The sequence below is a fragment of the Thamnophis sirtalis genome, unplaced genomic scaffold (genome assembly GCF_051295495.1).
Source record: "Thamnophis sirtalis isolate CommonGarterSnake01/CBP01778 unplaced genomic scaffold, rThaSir2_p1.2 scaffold_14, whole genome shotgun sequence".
Lineage (NCBI taxonomy): Eukaryota > Metazoa > Chordata > Lepidosauria > Squamata > Natricidae > Thamnophis > Thamnophis sirtalis.
The window spans coordinates 27,812,700-27,830,970 of record NW_028261394.1 but is presented as its reverse complement, the minus strand read 5'-3'; the positions used below and the strand labels follow the sequence as shown (position 1 = coordinate 27,830,970).

Here is an 18,271-nt window from a genome sequence, read left to right as displayed (position 1 = left end):
AAACCATGTTTAGCCCTCAGCTCCGGTATGCATGCAGCCAGCTGATTTTCAGCCTTCTGGAGGGCCAGGGGTGGTTGTTTTCCCCCTCCCCAGGCTTTGGGAAAGCCTCCGGAGCTTGGGGAGGGCAAAACCTCCCCCCATGTGGGGTGTGTGCATGTCGCACATGCATGCATGGAGGGGTCATGCGCACATGCACAGGTGCGGGTGGGGGTCATGCACGCATATACAGACGGATGGTGGGGGATGGCAGAATGAAAATCCAGTCAGAGCTGAAGAAGCTTCTTGGATGAGAAGCGAAACGTCTTCAAAGAAAAAGGAAGTCCAGTTGCCTCCTGAAAAAGCATCTTTGGGACTTCTGGATAGCTTGTGATCCCATGTGCAAACGTCAAAGCTGGACCAATGAACCAACTAAGCGGAAAACATTGTGCCGACTCAGCAAAGATATGTTGGAGCATTAAAACATATTCTAACAAGCCAACCTTATTTAATGAACATATTCGTATGTGGCAGTGGTGGGATTCCAATAATTTACCAACCAGTTCTCTGCCCTAATGACCAGCTGGGTAGGCGGGGCTCGGTATCATGTGGGCATGGCCAAGTAAATGTCACTCAGGTCGATGGGCACTTCGCCTTAGTTGTTACAATGGTAATAAGGGTTAACTGGAGAGGCAGTTTCTGTAAGCAGGGCAATAAAGATTAGGCTAGAAACAGCACCAGAATGTTTCCTTCCTGCCTTCCTTACAGGATTAGTCCTGTGAAGTGGGAAAAAACAAAAGATTTCTTCCAACATCCGGTTCTCCGAACTGCTTAGGAAGTTATGAACCGGTTCTCCTGAATAGGTGCGAACTGGCTGAATCCCACCACTGCTATGTGGCATATTCCAAGCAGGTTAATTCTAGATTAGATCAACAAGATTGGGATTCAGTTAATCCCATTGAAAGTAACAGGGGCATCTCCTAGGATGCTGCACGCCTCACTGATTTCTATCCTACTTTTTCAGAGTAAGTTTGATTGAACCTCATCTGTACAAAAAGAACCTTAACAACTCTGAAACTCAGCATTATAGAAAGCAGCAGAATTGAATTTTAATACAACCTGAAAACATTGGATACAGATAGTAGACTATGCTAAAGGTCTATGTACTACACCTCCGTATTTCTCAAGAACAGAAGAGAAAAAAGGACCTTTGTTTATTACAGAATAACAAAATAACCAAGATGGAACGGACCTTGGAGATCTTCTAGTCCAACCAGTGGTGGGTTGCAGGCGGTACGACCTGGTACGGGCGTACCAGAGCCAGCCTGGAGCATCGGATACCATTCCTGTACAGTGCTCAGAGGGCCCACTCACCCACCTGAGCCTCTTGTCCGTCTTTTAAGTCTTCATTGCTTCCACACACAGCCCGTACAGCACCTGTGTGACGCTCCGCTGAGCAGCTGGAGCATTACGGAGGTGCGTGGAAGCGGTAAGACGCATGCGCGCACTGCACATGTCTATGTGGACGACGCTGGGCCCGTTCCAACTGTGGTTGGAACGGGATCTGGAACCCACCACTGAGTCCAGCCCTCTGCTCAAGCATTTCAGATATATAGTTGCCAAACTTTTCTTAAAAACTTCCAGTGATGGAGCAACCACAACTGAAGCAAACTGCTCCACTGATTAGTTGTTCTCACAGTCAAGAAATTCCTTCTTACTTCTACGTCGAATCTCTCCTTTATGACTTTCCACCTGTTACTTCTTCTTCTGCCTTCAGATGCTATGTGACAGCTCCTTAGATATTGGAACACTGCTATCATGTCATCCCTAGTCCTTCTTTACACAAGAGTAGGCTAGTTAAAAGAAATATATTCTGATTTTAAATAATGAATAGTTCCTGATGAATGAAAACATGACATTTTGAAGATGGGTTTAGCCCTCGGTTTGGGAGTTCCATATCAACATTTGAAGGGGTATCACAAGGAAGAGGGGGACAACTTATTCTCCAAAGCACCCGAAGGCAGGACAAGAAGCAATGGATGGAAACGAATCAAGGAGAGAAGCAACCTAGAACTAAGAAGAAATTTCCTGACAGTGAGAACAATTAACCAGTGGAACAAATTGCCTTTAGAAGTTGTGGTGCTCCATCACTAGAGGCTTTCAAGAAGAGTCTGGACAGCTATTTATCAGAAATAGTATAGGTCTGCTGTGAGAGCAGGAGGTTGGACTAGAGGACCTCCAAGGTCCCTTCCAACTCTGTTGTTACTGACTCATGAACCTTACAACTCTGACTTAGCCTAGTTAATTCGGCTTACAAGTTCTATGTTCAGAATCCAACTGATGACTTTCCTGTGTGACACTTTGATTTGCAACCCTTGTAAGCCAAACAAGCTGAATTTCTCTATAATACAAGTATGTGTGTTTCTTCTTCTTCTTCTTCGTGTGCCATATCCATCATCAGATGTTGGTGATCATGTTGGCAATCCTATTTTTGTCAACAGCTGCATGAAAAAGTGCTGCTGATTTTTGTCCAAACCAGCCCCTTAGATTTTGAAGCCATGATATTCTTCTTCTTCCTGGACCTTGTTTGCCTTCAATCTTTCCCTAGAGAATTGTGAAGGATGCCGTATTTTTCCGGGTGTCGCATCCCATGTCTAAAATATTCTAACTTTTGCTTTTTAATGGTTTTGATTATTTCGCTTGGCTTTCCCAGGTGGCTCATCACCTCCTCGTTTCTGATTTTGTCAACCCAGCTTATACGTAACAGCCGCCTGTAAATCCACATTTCAAATGCTTCTGGTCTTTTTAAGTGACTTTGTATTTGCAAGATTTGTGTGTGTGTGGGTGGGTGTGTGGGTGAGAGAGAGAGAGAGAGAATGAAAGAGAGAGTTATGGAGAGAGAGAATGAAAGAGAGAGATGGAGAGAAAAAAGATATATGGAGAGAGAGAGAATGAAAGAGAAAGAGAGATGAAGAGAGAGATGGAGAGAAAGAGATGGAGAGAGAGAATGAAGGAGAGATAGATGGAGAGATAGATGGAGAGAAATAAGATGTATGGAGAGAGAAAGAGAATGAAAGAGAGGGGGGGTCGGACACCACATCTCTCTGCATATCTGCCTGTGCTTCATTTGGGGCAGAACACTTTATTCCATCTTAAAGGATGTTACTGCTTCTCTGGCTCTCTCCTTAATGGCTCTTTCATCCCTTCCTCAAAGCCATCTCTGCATTCCTTTACAGAGTGCTCATTCCTAGTTAAATTCTGCATCACCGCAACACATCTACATCAATATTTTAGCACAACCCTAGTAATATCCTTCCTAGCGGACACTCCCAAGCATAGAGAAAAACAACAACACTCTCAGCATTAGCAAAACCAACTACAATTAGCAAGAACCAGCTACAAATAAATCATTGTTGGTATCAGGAAAGACAGCCACAGACATACACCACTGGGCATTAGTAATTTGATCATGGAGGTGGTTAGCGGTGTCACATTTCTGGGGACGCAGCTAACAATCTGGTTAGCTTGCTCGCTCAACTGTGAACACTGGTCAAGTGGGCATTTTCTGCATTGTATGAGAAGAGCACGTCTTCCTTTCTCTGTCCTTACCACTCTACAGAGGGGGACTATTGAAAGCATCCTGTCACACTGTATTACTGTTTGGTGTGGAAGTACGGAGACTCCTCAACTTACAACAGTTCTTTTAAATGTGTAACTTTGAAAAATGTGACATGATTATTTTTCACAGTTACGACCTTTGCAGCATCCCCATGATAACGGGATCAAAATCCAGATGCTTGGCAACTGGTTCACACTTATGACCATTGCTGTTTGCCAAGGTCACACGATCCCCTTTTGTGACTTTCTCACAAGCAAAGTCAAGGGGGAAGCCAGATTCTCTTAATAACCGGGTTACTCACTTAACAACTGCAGTGATTCACTTAACACCTGTGGCAAGCAAGGTTGTCAAATGGGGCAAAACTCACTGAACAAATGTCTCACTAAACAAGAGAAATTTTGGACTCAATTGTGGACTAGCTGTATTATTGTTTCAGGCAGGACGTCTGTGTGGAGAGTGGTGAGGACAGCAGAAAAGATTATTGGAAGTTCACTTCCTTCTATCCAGGACATGGCATATAAGCGATGCTTTAACAAAGGTCTGTAGTATTGTCAGGGATGCTACACATCCTCTCTATGAGCAGTTTTCTTTGTTATCTTCTGGAAGGAGCATTTGTGCTATCTGAAGCAGAACAGCTGGATTCTGTAATAGTTTTATACCACATAATATCAACTTTGTTAACTCTCAAGATTCTTTTTTCTGCTATGTATTCAAATGTAATAATAACAGCAGCAAAATCCCAAAATTAGGATGTTGGGATTAGATATTAGATAGAAATTAGATAGATAGATAGATAGATAGATAGATAGATAGATAGATAGATAGATAGATAGATAGATAGATACTGTGTTTTCCCTAAAATAAGACAGGGTCTTATTTTCTTTTGACCCCCAAAATAAGCACTTGGCCTTATTTTCAGGGAGGTCTTATTATTTTTGAGGAGCAGGAGGCGGCAAGAGTGGTCACCTCATGGCTGCTGCTGTGTTGCAATATTTTCAGGGAGGGCTTATTTTAGCGCATGCGCTCAAAAGCCCAATTGGGCTTATTATCTGGGGAGATCTTATTTTCAGGGAAACTAGATAGATAGATAGATAGATAGATAGATAGATAGATAGATAGATGGATGGATGGATGGATGGATGGATGGATGGATGGATGGATGGATGGATGGATGGATGGATGGATGGATAGATAGATAGATAGATACTGTGTTTTCCCTAAAATAAGACAGGGTCTTATTTTCTTTTGATCCCCAAAATAAGCACTTGGCCTTGTTTTCAGGGAGGTCTTATTATTTTTGAGGAGCAAGAGGCGGCAAGAGTGGTCACCTCATGGCTGCTGCTGTGTTGCAATATTTTCAGGGAGGGCTTATTTTAGTGCATGGGCTCAAAAACCCAATTGGGCTTATTATCTGGGGAGATCTTATTTTCAGGGAAACTAGATAGATAGATAGATAGATAGATAGATAGATAGATAGATAGATAGATAGATAGATAGATAGATATAGACAGACAGGCAGACAAAAATTTTGGGATGTTGCTGCTGTTATTATTATTGTTGTTATTATTATTATAATCCTTGGGATGGTAACATCCCTGGAGGGTTTTCGAGAGCGGTGTGTCAAAATTTCAGTTTCAATGTGTGTCTTTGGGTATACAGAAAAAGGACAACCAAGGTTATCTTATCTTATCTAGACGTCACACGGAATGGCATAAAGATTAGAGTCCAACCTTATCTGGCTGGTTTGTTCATCGATGGCATCCACGGCACTTTCCACGGAGCTGAGCAAGGACTGGATCTGATTGGCCGTCTCTTTCAGCAGGAAACGGGTGACAAACTGGTCCACGTTTGTTCCTCGTTCATAAACCTAGAAAAGAGGAAGACAATGGAACTCTCTAAGAAGGTGCCTTTAAGACAAAGGCAATGCGTAACCAAGAACCAGGCACCTTACTACCATATGTGGTGGTCGTGCCCAAAAGCCAAAATATACTGGCAGAATATCCAAAAGTGGTTGATAGAGATAACGTAAGAGGAAATAGAATTCACGCCGTAACTATTTCTCTTGGGAATTATAAACAAGAAATACAACAAGGGGGTTATCTTTCTAACAATACATATTATCACGGCAGCAAGAATGGTCTTTGCCCAGAATTGGAAAAACAGGGAAACTCCACACGAAGGGGAAATAATTAGGAAAATCTTGATCTGCGCTGAAATGGATAAATTGACGTGGGAATGAAAGAATAAAGATGAATCAGAATATTATAAGATCTGGGATAAATTCTATCGATGGTTGGAATATAAAAGGGAAAGCCCAAAACAGGCATGAGCCGAGATTCATAGTGTCAGGCCTGCAATTATATTCCTTTTAGAATTTTGGCCTGCCACATTTCCTCTTATTTCATTATGCTGTTTCTTTAGTATAGTTGATTGGAGGGGGAGTAGACAGAAGTGAGATTGTGGAATGTATTGTTTTCATTCTTTACTAGAAGCCAAGGTCATCCTTTGTCTCTGCACCAGTACACCTGACCGGAAAGCTGGGTGTGAATGCCAGTGTGGAAGAAAAAGATTGGACCATGTGATGGATTGTGGGTTGGGGACAAGATCATGAACTTTTAACTGGGTGGAATTCTGAAGTCATTTCCAGTATTGGGATTAACACAGATGTGCTAAGATGTCTGCTTTATTAAATTGGAACTTTAAGGATCGTTTTGCCTTTGATTCTGATTTAATTCTACATGATACTTGGAAGCTAACACATAGAATGGAGACTAGAATTATGTAGGAAATGATAAATGCAAGAATGTACAAGATAAACACAAACCAACACGGCTGGAAATAGGTTATTTTTTTCTTTTTTGTAAATAGGGTATGGATCAAATGTTAAAAAAACTAGGTGGCTACAATGTATAACTAAATATCTTAGCATGTAGGGCATAGATTCTGCCAGGACCGTTTACACTGTGTCTAAGGTTTTAATTCATGTTTAATAAAAACGTTTTATTTTTTTTAAAAAAAAGACGAAGGCAATGCCACCTGCCCCAGGTAGTCCTCGACTTACAGCCATCTGCTTTGTAATGGCTTGAAGTTAAAACAGGATGTCACTTCTGGAATTTGTGTTTGGTTAGAAACAAAAAAATGAAACTTGATTTGGTTGATTAGAAAGATTTGGTATAATAGAAGTAGAATACATTAGAACACCTATTAATATAAGATTTGTGCTATTAAGATTTAGAATAGAGGTAGAAATTAGAAAGCGGGACATATTATTATGCACATTCCTATATCATATTTTAAAATCAGTATGTAGTTGAAAGGATCAGAAGTTGAAAGATGATTGTATTATGTACAATGTTATTGTAATGATATGAGTATGATTAATATAATTAAGATTACCAAAATGGTCAATATTATCATTACTATTTACTAATCAAAATTAATGATACCCAGATGCCACACTGTTTTTTATATATATATATATATATATATATATATATATATATATATATATATATATATATATATATATATATATATATATATATATATATATATATATATATATATATATATATATATATATATAATGAGAGAAACAACTTAGAAACTAAGGAGAAATTTCCTGATAGAACAATTCATCAGTGGAACAACTTGCCATTTGTCTCAAATTGTATAAGGTCTCCTGCTTGAGTGGGTGGCTGGACTAGATTCTAAGATCCTTTCCAGCTCTATTCTATTCTATTCTATTCTATTCTATTCTATTCTATTCCATTCCATTCCATTCCATTCCATTCCGTCCATTCCAGTCCATTCTTCTTACTCTATTCTGTCCTATTCCATTCCATTCTATTCCATTCCATTCCATTCCATTCTATTCCATCCAGTCCAGTCCATTCCAGTCCATTCCAGTCCAGTCCATTCTTCTTACTCTACTCTACTCTACTCTACTCTACTCTACTCTACTCTACTCTACTCTACTCTACTCTACTCTACTCTACTCTACTCTACTCTATGTTATTCCATTCAATTCCTCTCTGTTCTGTTCTATTCCATTCCATTCCATTCCATTCCAATCCATTCTTCTTATTCTATTCCATTCCATTCTATTTTATTCCATTCTATTCCATTCCATTCTTCTTATTCTATTCTATTCTATTCTGTTCTGTTCTATTCTACTCTACTCTACTCTATTCTATTCTGTCCTATTCTATTCCATTCTATTCTATTCTATTCTATTCTATTCTATTCTATTCTAAATGAGATTTGTTCCACTCCACAAAAGAACCAGCAATTTAAACCTCCGGATGCACAAACGGAAAGCAGAAAAGCTTTACAATAAACATGGTTCCCCCATTCTACCCTTCAGAAGAACAGCTGAGACTCATCCTGACAGTCATTGACAATCTGAAATGAAGGGTTGGTCTCAAAGCAAGGAAGCTTGCCATAATCTCTCCTCATAATAAATTATCTCGTGCAAGCAGAAGGAAACGCAAACCCTCTGAGAAATATCGTTGACCCAGATGATGATATATATCCTATTTATCCTTTCCTCATCCCCCCTCCTTCCCCCATGACCCACAATTTCGCATTTCCATTACAGTGGAAGATGCATTTCCCTTCCTCATACTCTTGCAGGATTAGCTGTTATCATCTGATCACCTAATTCCATCCTCTGAAGGTGAATAGCTAGAATAGAATAGAATGGAATAGAATAGAATGAGGGGAGAGGAAAGTAGAATGGAATAGAATAGAGTAATAGAATAAATAGAAGAGAAGAGAATAAAAGAGAAATAGAAGAGAAATAGAAGAGAAATAGAATAGAGTAGAATAGAATGAGGGAGGAAGGGAGGAAAGTAGAATAGAATAGAATATATAGAATAGAACATAATAAAATGAGGGAGGGAGGGAAATAGAATAGAATAGATTAGAATAGATTAAAATAGAATGAGGGAGGGAGGAAATTAGAATAGAATGGAATGGAACAGAATAGAATAGAATGAGGGACTTAAGAAAGTAGAATAGAATAGAATAGAATAGGAATAGAATAGAATGATGGAAAGTAGAATAGAATAATAGAATAAATAGAAGAGAAGAGAAATAGAAGAGAAATAGAAGAGAGTAGAGTAGAATAGAGTAGATTAGATTAGATTAGAATAGAATGAGGGAGGGAGGGAAGAAATAAGAATAGGATGGAATGAAATGGAATAGAACAGAACAGAATAGAATGGGGGGGGGTTAAGAAAGTAGAATAGAATAGAATAGAAGAAGGGAAGAGAAAGAATAGAATAGAATAGAATGTGGGTGGGAGGGAGGAAAGTAGAATAGAATAGAATTCCAACAGAGTGTGATCCTGGTCTTTGTGTAGAGCAATTAGTGGGACTTAAAATGTGAAAATCTTGGAAGAAGATGAGTTAGAAAAGAAATCACAATTTGAACAACGTGTCACCATGCACTCTTCTCTTGTTAAATTTAACAGAAGGAAAGGTTACTGTCACCGCATCCTTTTATAAAAATGATGAATTGAGGAAGAAAAGGTGATTATTTTTCTTTGAAAGCCAAGAGGAAGACACATTTAAGATCTCTCTCTCTCTCTCTCTCTCTCTCTCTCTCTCTCTCTCTCTCTCTCTCTCTCTCTCTCTCTCTCTCTCTCTCTCTCTCTCTCTCTCTCTCTCACACACACACACACACACACACACACACACACACACACACAAACACACACACAAGGTTGGAGAGAAGGAACAAAGATGGAAAAGAGACTTCTGTTTTTATCAAAAACTATTTTTAATAACTAAGCTAAGAGATAATAAAAGTACATTGGTATCAGTCATTATAATTTATTTGAACACATGCAAAAGCAATTTGAATAATCAAACTTCCACACACGTAAATTGCTCTGGGTTTATGAACAGAAGATTAACTAAGGTCTGTTCCTATGGTAACCAATGAAGGCAGAAACATTTCAGCTCAACCAAGGGCAGGCTTCCACCTTTCTATTTAAAACAAAAGTGAGAAAGAAAAAAAGAAGGAAAGAAAGAAAGAAAGAAAAGAAAGAAGAAAGAAAGAAAGAAGAAAGAGAAAGAAAGAGAAAGAAAGAGGAAGAAAGAGAAAGAAAGAGAAAGAAAAAAGGTAGAAAGAGTTCGTTCAAGAAATTAACTGCGCATCCTACTCCTTTATGCCATTCAACTAGATAAGAAATTAAAGCTTATTCTTTTGCCATCAGCATTGTATTTTTTATTAAGATAACGTTACCTCTGGCTTAAAAAAAAAACAGCAGCTAGCAGTTTCAAAATTATGAGAAGCAGCACTTTCACTTAATTTAGCTTGGTTCTAGTTCTGCCACCACATTTTACGAAAAAATAAGAAAAGCTGGGGAAACAAGGGAAAGAAGGGAAATCTGAAGGACCAGACGAGAGAGAACAAAATTTAACCTGGAAAAGTATGAGTATGTTTAACCTTGAGAGAGGATCATTGTGGAGGACATGAGCTTCCATATACTGACAACTTCCATATAATGACAACTATTCCATTAGTTGTCACTGAGAAGTAGTTTGACCATCCTCCATCACCTCAGCGCACAGGAACAGGATAATGGGTTCACGTTTCAGGAAGCAGCATTCTGGTTAAAAGCGAAGGGGATTTTCCTAACTGTAAGAGCTGCTGGGAAGCAGAAGCAAAGACTGAAGGAGATGACCAGCTTCTGCTTTGTGGAGAAGCAAAGGCTGCACAGACATCTGTCAGGATGCTCAAGGGGCAGTTCAGCATAGTGGTTAAAGTGCCAGTCCAGGAAATATGAGACTGTGAGTTCTAATCCAACCTTAGGCATGAAAGCCAGCTCGGTGACTTTGGGATAATCACTAGGAGATGGTGAGTTCTGGTCCCACCTTAGCTGTGAAAGCTGGCTGGGTGAGTTTAGGTCAATTACCAGGAGAATTCTAGTCCTGATTTAGACATGAAAGCAGTTTGATGATTTTGGGCCAGTCACCAGGAAATGGTGAGTTCTAGTCCCAACTTAGGTATGAAACCTGGCTTTCATGACTTTCAGCCAATAATTAGGAGATAGTGAATATTACTCCACTTTAGGCATGAAAGATGGGCTGGATGCCTTAAGGCTAGCAATAGCAATAGCACTTAGACTTATATACCACTTTACAGGGCTTTACAGCCCTCTCTAAGCGGTTTTCTTGCCCCCAACAATCTGGGCCCTCATTTTACCGGCCTCAGAAGGATGGAAGGCGGAGTCAACCTTGAGCTAGTGAGAACTGAACTCCTGGTAGTGGGCAGAATTAGCTTGCAATACTGAATTCTAAGAGGAAGGGAGGGAGGAAGGAAGGAAATACCAATAGCACTTAGACTAATATACTGCTTCACAGTGCCTTACAGCCCCCTCTAAGCGGTTTACAGCGTCAGCCTCTTGCCCCCAACAATCTGGGTCCTCATTTTACCCACCTTGGAAGGATGGAAAGCTGAGTCAACCTTGAGCCTGGTGAGATTCGATCTGCCGAACTGCTGGCAGCCAGTGATCAGCAGAAGCAGCCTGCAGTACTGCACTCTAACTACTGTGCCACCACGGCTCATATCCCTCTTTTTCAGCCTAACCCACCTCACAGGGTTGTTGTGGGGGAAACTAGGAGGAAGAATGAGCATTAGGCATGTTTGCCACTTTTTAAAGGCAGAACAAAAATCTAAAACCAAACAAGCTGGATTCCAGATTCCAGCACTGGGTTGAAGGTTGCATCTATGGTCTCAACCCTAGGATTCCATTAAAGTTTTTTTTAAAGGATTGGGAAGAAAATATCCCAATTAGGATTGCCAGGAGGTGGGAAAGGATTACACATAATCTCCTAAATTCTAATAACTGGGGTTTATGATGGGCGAGGACCAGAATAAAGATTTGGATTTGAGTAATTGGTGTTTCATCCAATCTGTTGTAATTCAAAGACTGGATTCAGACATTGCATTAAATCATAACGTAGTAGATTCGGTTATCATTAATGATTTAGTATGTTGCACAAACCTATACATTGTAGTTTATAGACCCATGTTCCTCAACATTTTATTTATTTATTTATTTTTAATTTTATTGAAGGTTATAAAAAAAGGCAAGATTTACAAAATACAAAAAAAAAAAAGAACTAGAACTCATTACATATTTACAGCGCAAACAGCAAAAATTCATACATATGTATACATAGTTCATCTCACCTTGCCTAGTATAAAACTAGGTTACTAATTCTATGCAGGTATTCATAACGGATTTTTCCTATCAGATCATCAAAGTTTTTTCAACACTGTGGTCTATTGATATTACTTGTAGGTGAGTTCTCACCTCTAATACATTTCTTATCTCATTTGTTACTTAGTCTTTGTATATTGTATATTTAAATTGTTACTTAAGTTATTTTAAGTTAATAAAATATCTCATTTATATATCTTAATTCTCATTGTCTTTCTTATCAAACCATTTGTATAATTTCTCCCAGACTTTGTAGAAGTCTGCGTCTTCTTTTTCGTTAATCAGCATTGTCAATCTATTCATTTCCGCTATTTCTAAAATTTTATTCATAACCATTGTACTAGTGGGGACATTTTCTTTCTTCCAGCACTGCGCATATGCGATTCTTGCCACCATCAAGATATGGACGAGTAAATATTGATTAGTTTTAATTATTTTTGGATCTATTATCCCTAATAGAAACATTTCCGGATTGAGGTTTAATTTAGTTGACATAATTTCATTTAGCCACCTTAGTATTTGCTTCCAATATGTCTTAGCCATTGGACACGTCCACCACATGTGGTAGTATGTGCCCAGTGTTATTTTGCATTTCCAGCATTTGGACGATGATTTTGTGGAAATTTTTCCTCAACATTTTAAGATGTGTGGGAGTTGAAGTCCACACATCTTAAAATGGCTAAAGTTAAGATACACTATTATAGACTATAAAGGTTCCCCATACATATGCGCTAGTCATTCCTGACTCTAGGGCAGTGTTTCTCAACCTTGGCAACTTGAAGATTCGCTGGCTGGTGAATTCTGGAAGTTGAAGTCCGGACATCTTCAAGTTGCCAAGGTTGAGAAACACTGCTCTAGGGGGTGGAGCTCATCTCCGTTTGAAAGCCGAAGAGCCAGCACTGTCCGAAGACGTCTCCGTGGTCATGTGGCCGACATGACTAAATGCCGAAGGCGCCTGGAGCACTGTTACCTTCCCACCAAAGTGGACCCTATTTCTCTACTTGCATTTTTACATACTTTCGAACTGCTAGTTTGGCAGAAGCTGGAACAAGTAACGGGAGATCACTCCATTATGCGGCGCTAGGGATTCGAACTGCTGAACTTCCGACCTTCTGATCGACAAGCTCAGCCAAGCTCAGCCTCTTAGCCACTGAGCTATAATTTATGCTTATATGAGCATTTAGTCCATGGTAGATTGTTCAATCAATAAGAGGGTTTTTTTCTTTTTGTTTAAAAACACATCTAAGATGTGCGAACTTATCCAGAGAATTATCCTTCTACTTGCCAGTTAATTCGAATCATAAACTGAACAGCAGTAGTTAAACAGATCAGACACATGGGCAGTAATTTAATTCCAAGATCATTTCTCATGCAGCATTTGAAAACTTAAACTGTAGAAGTCTTTCTGATCATTTCTTTTCATAGCCCTCCAACTGTTAAACAGCCAGATTATGAGCTCTCAATTATTTGCACTCTGGGTATTTATTTGCCCATTTAGCAAAGAATTCTTTAGAAAGTTAGTGTTGAGATGAAAGTGTTGCCTTGCAAGAAGGCTCTTGAATGAGACTTGATACTAGAATAGAGCCAGCACTGTCCAAAGACGTCTCTGTGGTCATGACTAAACGCCGAAGGCGCACAGAACATTGCTACCTTCCAGTGGTGGGTTTCAAAATTTTTTGGAACCTACTCTGTGGGTGTGGCCTCCTTTATGGGAGTGGCTTGCCGGCCATGTGACCTGGTGGGAGTGGCTTGCTGACCATGTGCACTCTCTCTCTCTCTCTCTCTCCTTCCTTCCTTTTGTCTCTCTGTCCCTTTTTTCTTTTTTCTTTCATCTCTCTCTCACTCTTTTTCTTTCTTCTTTCTTTCTTTCTTTCTTTCTTTCTTTCTTCCTTTCTTTCTCTTTCTCTCTCTTTCTCTGTGTCAGTCTGTCTCTCTCTGTGTGTGTGTGTGTGTATGTGTGTGTGTGGCAGTGGTGGGTTTCAAAATTTTTTGGAACCTCTTCTGTAGGTGTAGCCTGCTTTCCGGGTCCACTGGTGGAACCTCTTCTAACCGGTTCGGTAGATTTGACGAACCGGTTCTATCAAATAGGTGCGAACTGGTAGGAACTCACCTCTGCTACCTTCCCACCAAGATGGTTCCTATTTTGCAACTTGCATTTTTTACATGCTCTTGAACTGCTAGGTTGGCAGAAGCTGGGACAAGTAACAGGAGCTCACTCCGTTACACGGCGTCAGGGATTCGAACCGCCAAACTGCTGACCTTTCTGATCGACAAGCTGAGTGTCTTAGCCACCGAGCCACCTTTTCCTAAATAAGTGTCACTAAATAAGTATCAGTACTAAATAAATATCAGGAGAATCACTGGATTCTTTGAAATTCCATCTGCTTAAATCAATTTCAAAAGAAAATTCTTTTTGAGGAAACCGGTAACAGCAAATGCAGGAGACCTGTTCAGCCTTACTTCAAACTAGGTATTTCTATAATTTCATCACTTTAGAAAGTGGGGACCCCTCCCTTGGCAACTTTAAGATACATGGACTTCAACTCCCACAATTCCCCAGTCCCTTAGATATATTTTTCTGCTGGGATTGATTTAGAAATCTGTTTGACAGCGGATTCGTATGTGATATATATTCAATTAATCAATTCAGTTTATTACAGTCATAGACCAGTGAACAGTACAAATAACAACACTCCCTAAATATAGAATTAAATTTTTTATGTAAAATAATAAATAACAGCTAAAATCTATGATAAAATCCAGTCTGTCAATTACACATGGTCTAACTATACCCAAATTACAATCCATAAACTGTGTGGCCCATTGTCAGTTTAATACTAAAAGGGAAAGGAATAAGCAGTGCAACGTGTGTGTGTGTGTGTGTGTGTGTGTGTGTGTGTGTGTGTGTGTGTGTGTAGTTTCCGCCTTTTCTGGATTTTTTCTTTGTTTGCTTGTTTTGTTTTTCTGGTCCTTAGGTGATTCTTGAATTATTTACAGTATCTTTTCAGTAAAATTGGTTAAAAATAAATAAATAACAATTCCTTTATCAAAAACCTAAATTGCCTTCTCTACCCCAAAGTTTGTATGTTGTCATTGGTTCATTTTTCTTCCTGGTTCTGTATTTTTCTTCAGTTTCTGGCTAAAGAAATAGTATGTGTGTGTGTGTGTGTGTGTGTGTGTTGGTGTATATAGTTTGTACAGTGTATAGTGTGTGTATCAGTTCAAAAGCAACCCTGACAGATGGCTTCAGAGTTTTCCCTGAATATTTCATACATTTGCAAAAATTAATTTCATTTCAATCCCAGAGTTGTTAGCTACGAACGGATCTTTATATCCAAAGACAAGGAATCTCTTTGAAATATTTGTAGCATCTTATACCAACTCTGGAGAGACAGTAAAAATATCTCTTGCAATCTGCACTATACCTCCGCTTTCACTTTGAATTATCTTTTCTGACACAAGCAAGGATTTGGCTGTGTTACAAAGAGAAGGATTGTTACTTTAAAGCCACACTGAGGATAAACGAAGTATTTGCCGAGAAAAAGAAAGAATGCTGTTGTCACTGGCAATTAAATGCTTTCTACAAAGATTTGATCAAGGTTAAAGTACATATGTTGTTGCTTCTGGTAGCTCTTCATGGACTTTTCCTCCACTGGGACGGAATAAAAGGCTTTAAAGATTTGTTTATAAATAAGATATGGGATTAAGGGTATTTGTTTGTTTTTTGCTGTGTTTTTAGAGAAAGCGATGTTACTGTGTTAAAACTAAGGAATATAAAGCTGACTTATTTGACTAAGGTTAATATATACATATACATATACATATACATATACATATACATATACATATACATATACATATACATATACATATACACACACACACACACACATTACTATTTGGGGCAGGGATGAGTTCCTGAACCAGTTAATACCAGTTCGCTGTGCACACGCTTTAAGATTAGAATGACATTTCTGAAAATATTTCCATTGGACATTTTTCTTTCGGTGACAGCTTCCCGTCAAGGTGTAAAATCCAACTGTAGGTTTTTTCTAAAAGTGCATAAGAGTTTTTAAATATTCTGGGAGAAAACATTTAGTGCTGCTCGCAACTTTTCTTCATACATGGAACTTCTTTGGATGACATCTGCTTTCTGCAGTAACTTACTTTTTTAGCAACCATTCACAAAAGTATTGTTGAACATAACAAAACTATTCAGTTGATATAATGCAAGAGAGAAAATCTTGCCTTATTATCTTCCTTAGGAAGTGAATTTAACGTTTTAAGAGTCTTTCTTCACAATAAAAGAAGAGCAACCTCTGACCTAACAGCTCCTTCTCAAACGGTCAATATATGATCATAATAATTCATGCCTCTTTTTATATTTTCCTCTAAGTTTTCTGTTTCATCCTTTTTCAACCTTGGATATACCTTTCCCCTGAAAATAAGACCTCCCTGGATAATACGCCCAATTGGGCTTTTGAGCGCATACACTAAAATAAGTCCTGAAAATAAGCCCTCCCCAAAATTATTGCAGCACAGCAGCAGCCATGAGGTGACCACACTCGCCGCTTCCTGCACCTCAAAAACAATAAGACCTCCCTGAAAATATTTAAATGCATGCACAGCTCTTTCCCACCATTTCCTCTTGCAAGTCTGATTTCTGGAATTATGGAAAAGTTAGATGGGCAGCCAAAGAAGCTTCTGGAAAATTATTGGACCTGGCTACCATGACAACCATTTTGTGGAAATGCCCATGAATAAGCAAGTCCTCTTAATGTAATAACATAGTTGGAAGGGACCTAAAAGGTCTTCTTATCCGACCCCCTCCTCAAGCAGGAGACCCTACACCAGGGGTATCAAACTCAAGGCAGATCCGGCCCATGGGGTCTTACATCTGGCCCATGGGGCTGCCCTGAAAAAAGCAAAGGACCGGCCCATGGTGCTTCTGCCAGCAAAAACGGCCACATGCGACTCTCCCAGGCCCCGTTTTTAGCCATAACGGCCTCCTGCAGCCCTCCATTTTTGCTGGCAGAGGGAAGCAGGAGGCCATTGCAGCCAAAAACGGAGATCGGGAGCCCATTTTCACTGGCAGAGCTCCTCAGGCCACCAACACGAGTGAGATCAAGCTGGCCATGCCCACTCTGGCCACACCCACCCTGGCCCCCAAGGTCAAACACAACCCTGATGGGCTCCTCAATGGAATCAAATTGGACACCCCTGCCCTATAACAGTTCAGGCAAATGGCTGTCCAGTCTCTTCTTAAAAGCCTCCAGGGATGAAGCACCACAACTTCTGAAGGCAACTTCTGTTCTACTCATTGATTGTTCTTCTGAGTTCTAGGTGGTTTCCTCTCCTTGATTAGTTTCCATCTATTGCTTCTGGCCCTGCCTTCTGGTGCTTTGGAAAATAGGGCCACCATTTTGAGACAACAGTCACCATGTGCTCTTAACATTTCAAATGTGCCCAAATGGTTGCCAATGTTGTGACCTGCCAGTGGAGCTGATGGCAGAGTTGGACATTGAGGAGGTTGGGAAGGAACAGGGGCCAGTCCTGGAGGCTGGGAAAGGCTCGGACTAGGGCTCTGCATTGGCAGTAGAGAGGGGGCCAGAGCCATCTGACAATTATCAGCTGCCTTTGGAGTGAGACAAGCAGAGGAACAGCTGGAGCTTGTTCCCAGTGTGTACATGCACAGAGCTGTCAGAAGAAACGGACAGCTAAGAAATCAGGGTCAACTTGGGAGTAAAGCCACCGGTGGACGGTGAATGGCCCCTCCCATAGGGAATAAAAGAAGAGTGAAAGGGGAGTGGGCTTTTGCAGGAAACAATTTGTCCATTCGTTCATTTCGGGAGTGTGAAGATCTGTCCATGAATCTCAAAGACTCTGTGCCCAGTCTTTCCTTGCACAGCACTGGTTTTGGAAAATATTTACATGGCAGCTTTCCAAGCTAGATAAGGTCTGTGGTCATAAATGCACCTTTGAAAGACTGTTTACCAGGCCTTTGCTGAATGTGAATGGAAGGAATTCACCATTCATTTAATAAAAGGGTTTTGTCGGGACCAGGAATCTGCTTCGTACTTTTTGGGGAAGCCTAGGTCAGAACAGCCAGTCTCTGGCCTAATATGTTTTAATTCCAGGAAATGAAGCTGCTAGAACTTCTAAAATCCAGTTTCCTTTTTTTAAAACGGAAGGTGGACATCTATCATGACTCAGATTCTTGCTAATTGCCGAGAGCAAGTAACTGTCAACAGGACACTTATTGGGCAGAAAACGTGGACTGAGCATAAACGAATAATTTATTGGGTTAACGTTTCCTTTCGTGGAGAATTGGGCTGCTGATTGCTGATTAGCGTGCATTGTGGAAAGCTCACCCAACTTTCTCCTGAAGTGATTGCAAATCAGGTGTTATTTGAAAAGTTGGGTACCTGGAGAAACAGCTT

General features: G+C 39.9%; 1 protein-coding gene across 1 annotated transcript in view; it reads right to left on the bottom strand.

Moving 5' to 3' along the window:
* NECAB2 (N-terminal EF-hand calcium binding protein 2) overlaps nucleotides 1–18,271 on the bottom strand; it is a 185,038-nt gene that overhangs the window by 55,601 nt on the left and 111,166 nt on the right. The window contains exon 6 of the mRNA XM_087728870.1: nucleotides 5,326–5,462. Within this exon, the coding sequence (XP_087584996.1) occupies nucleotides 5,326–5,462 (137 nt within the window). The remainder of the gene's footprint in view (nucleotides 1–5,325; nucleotides 5,463–18,271) is intronic.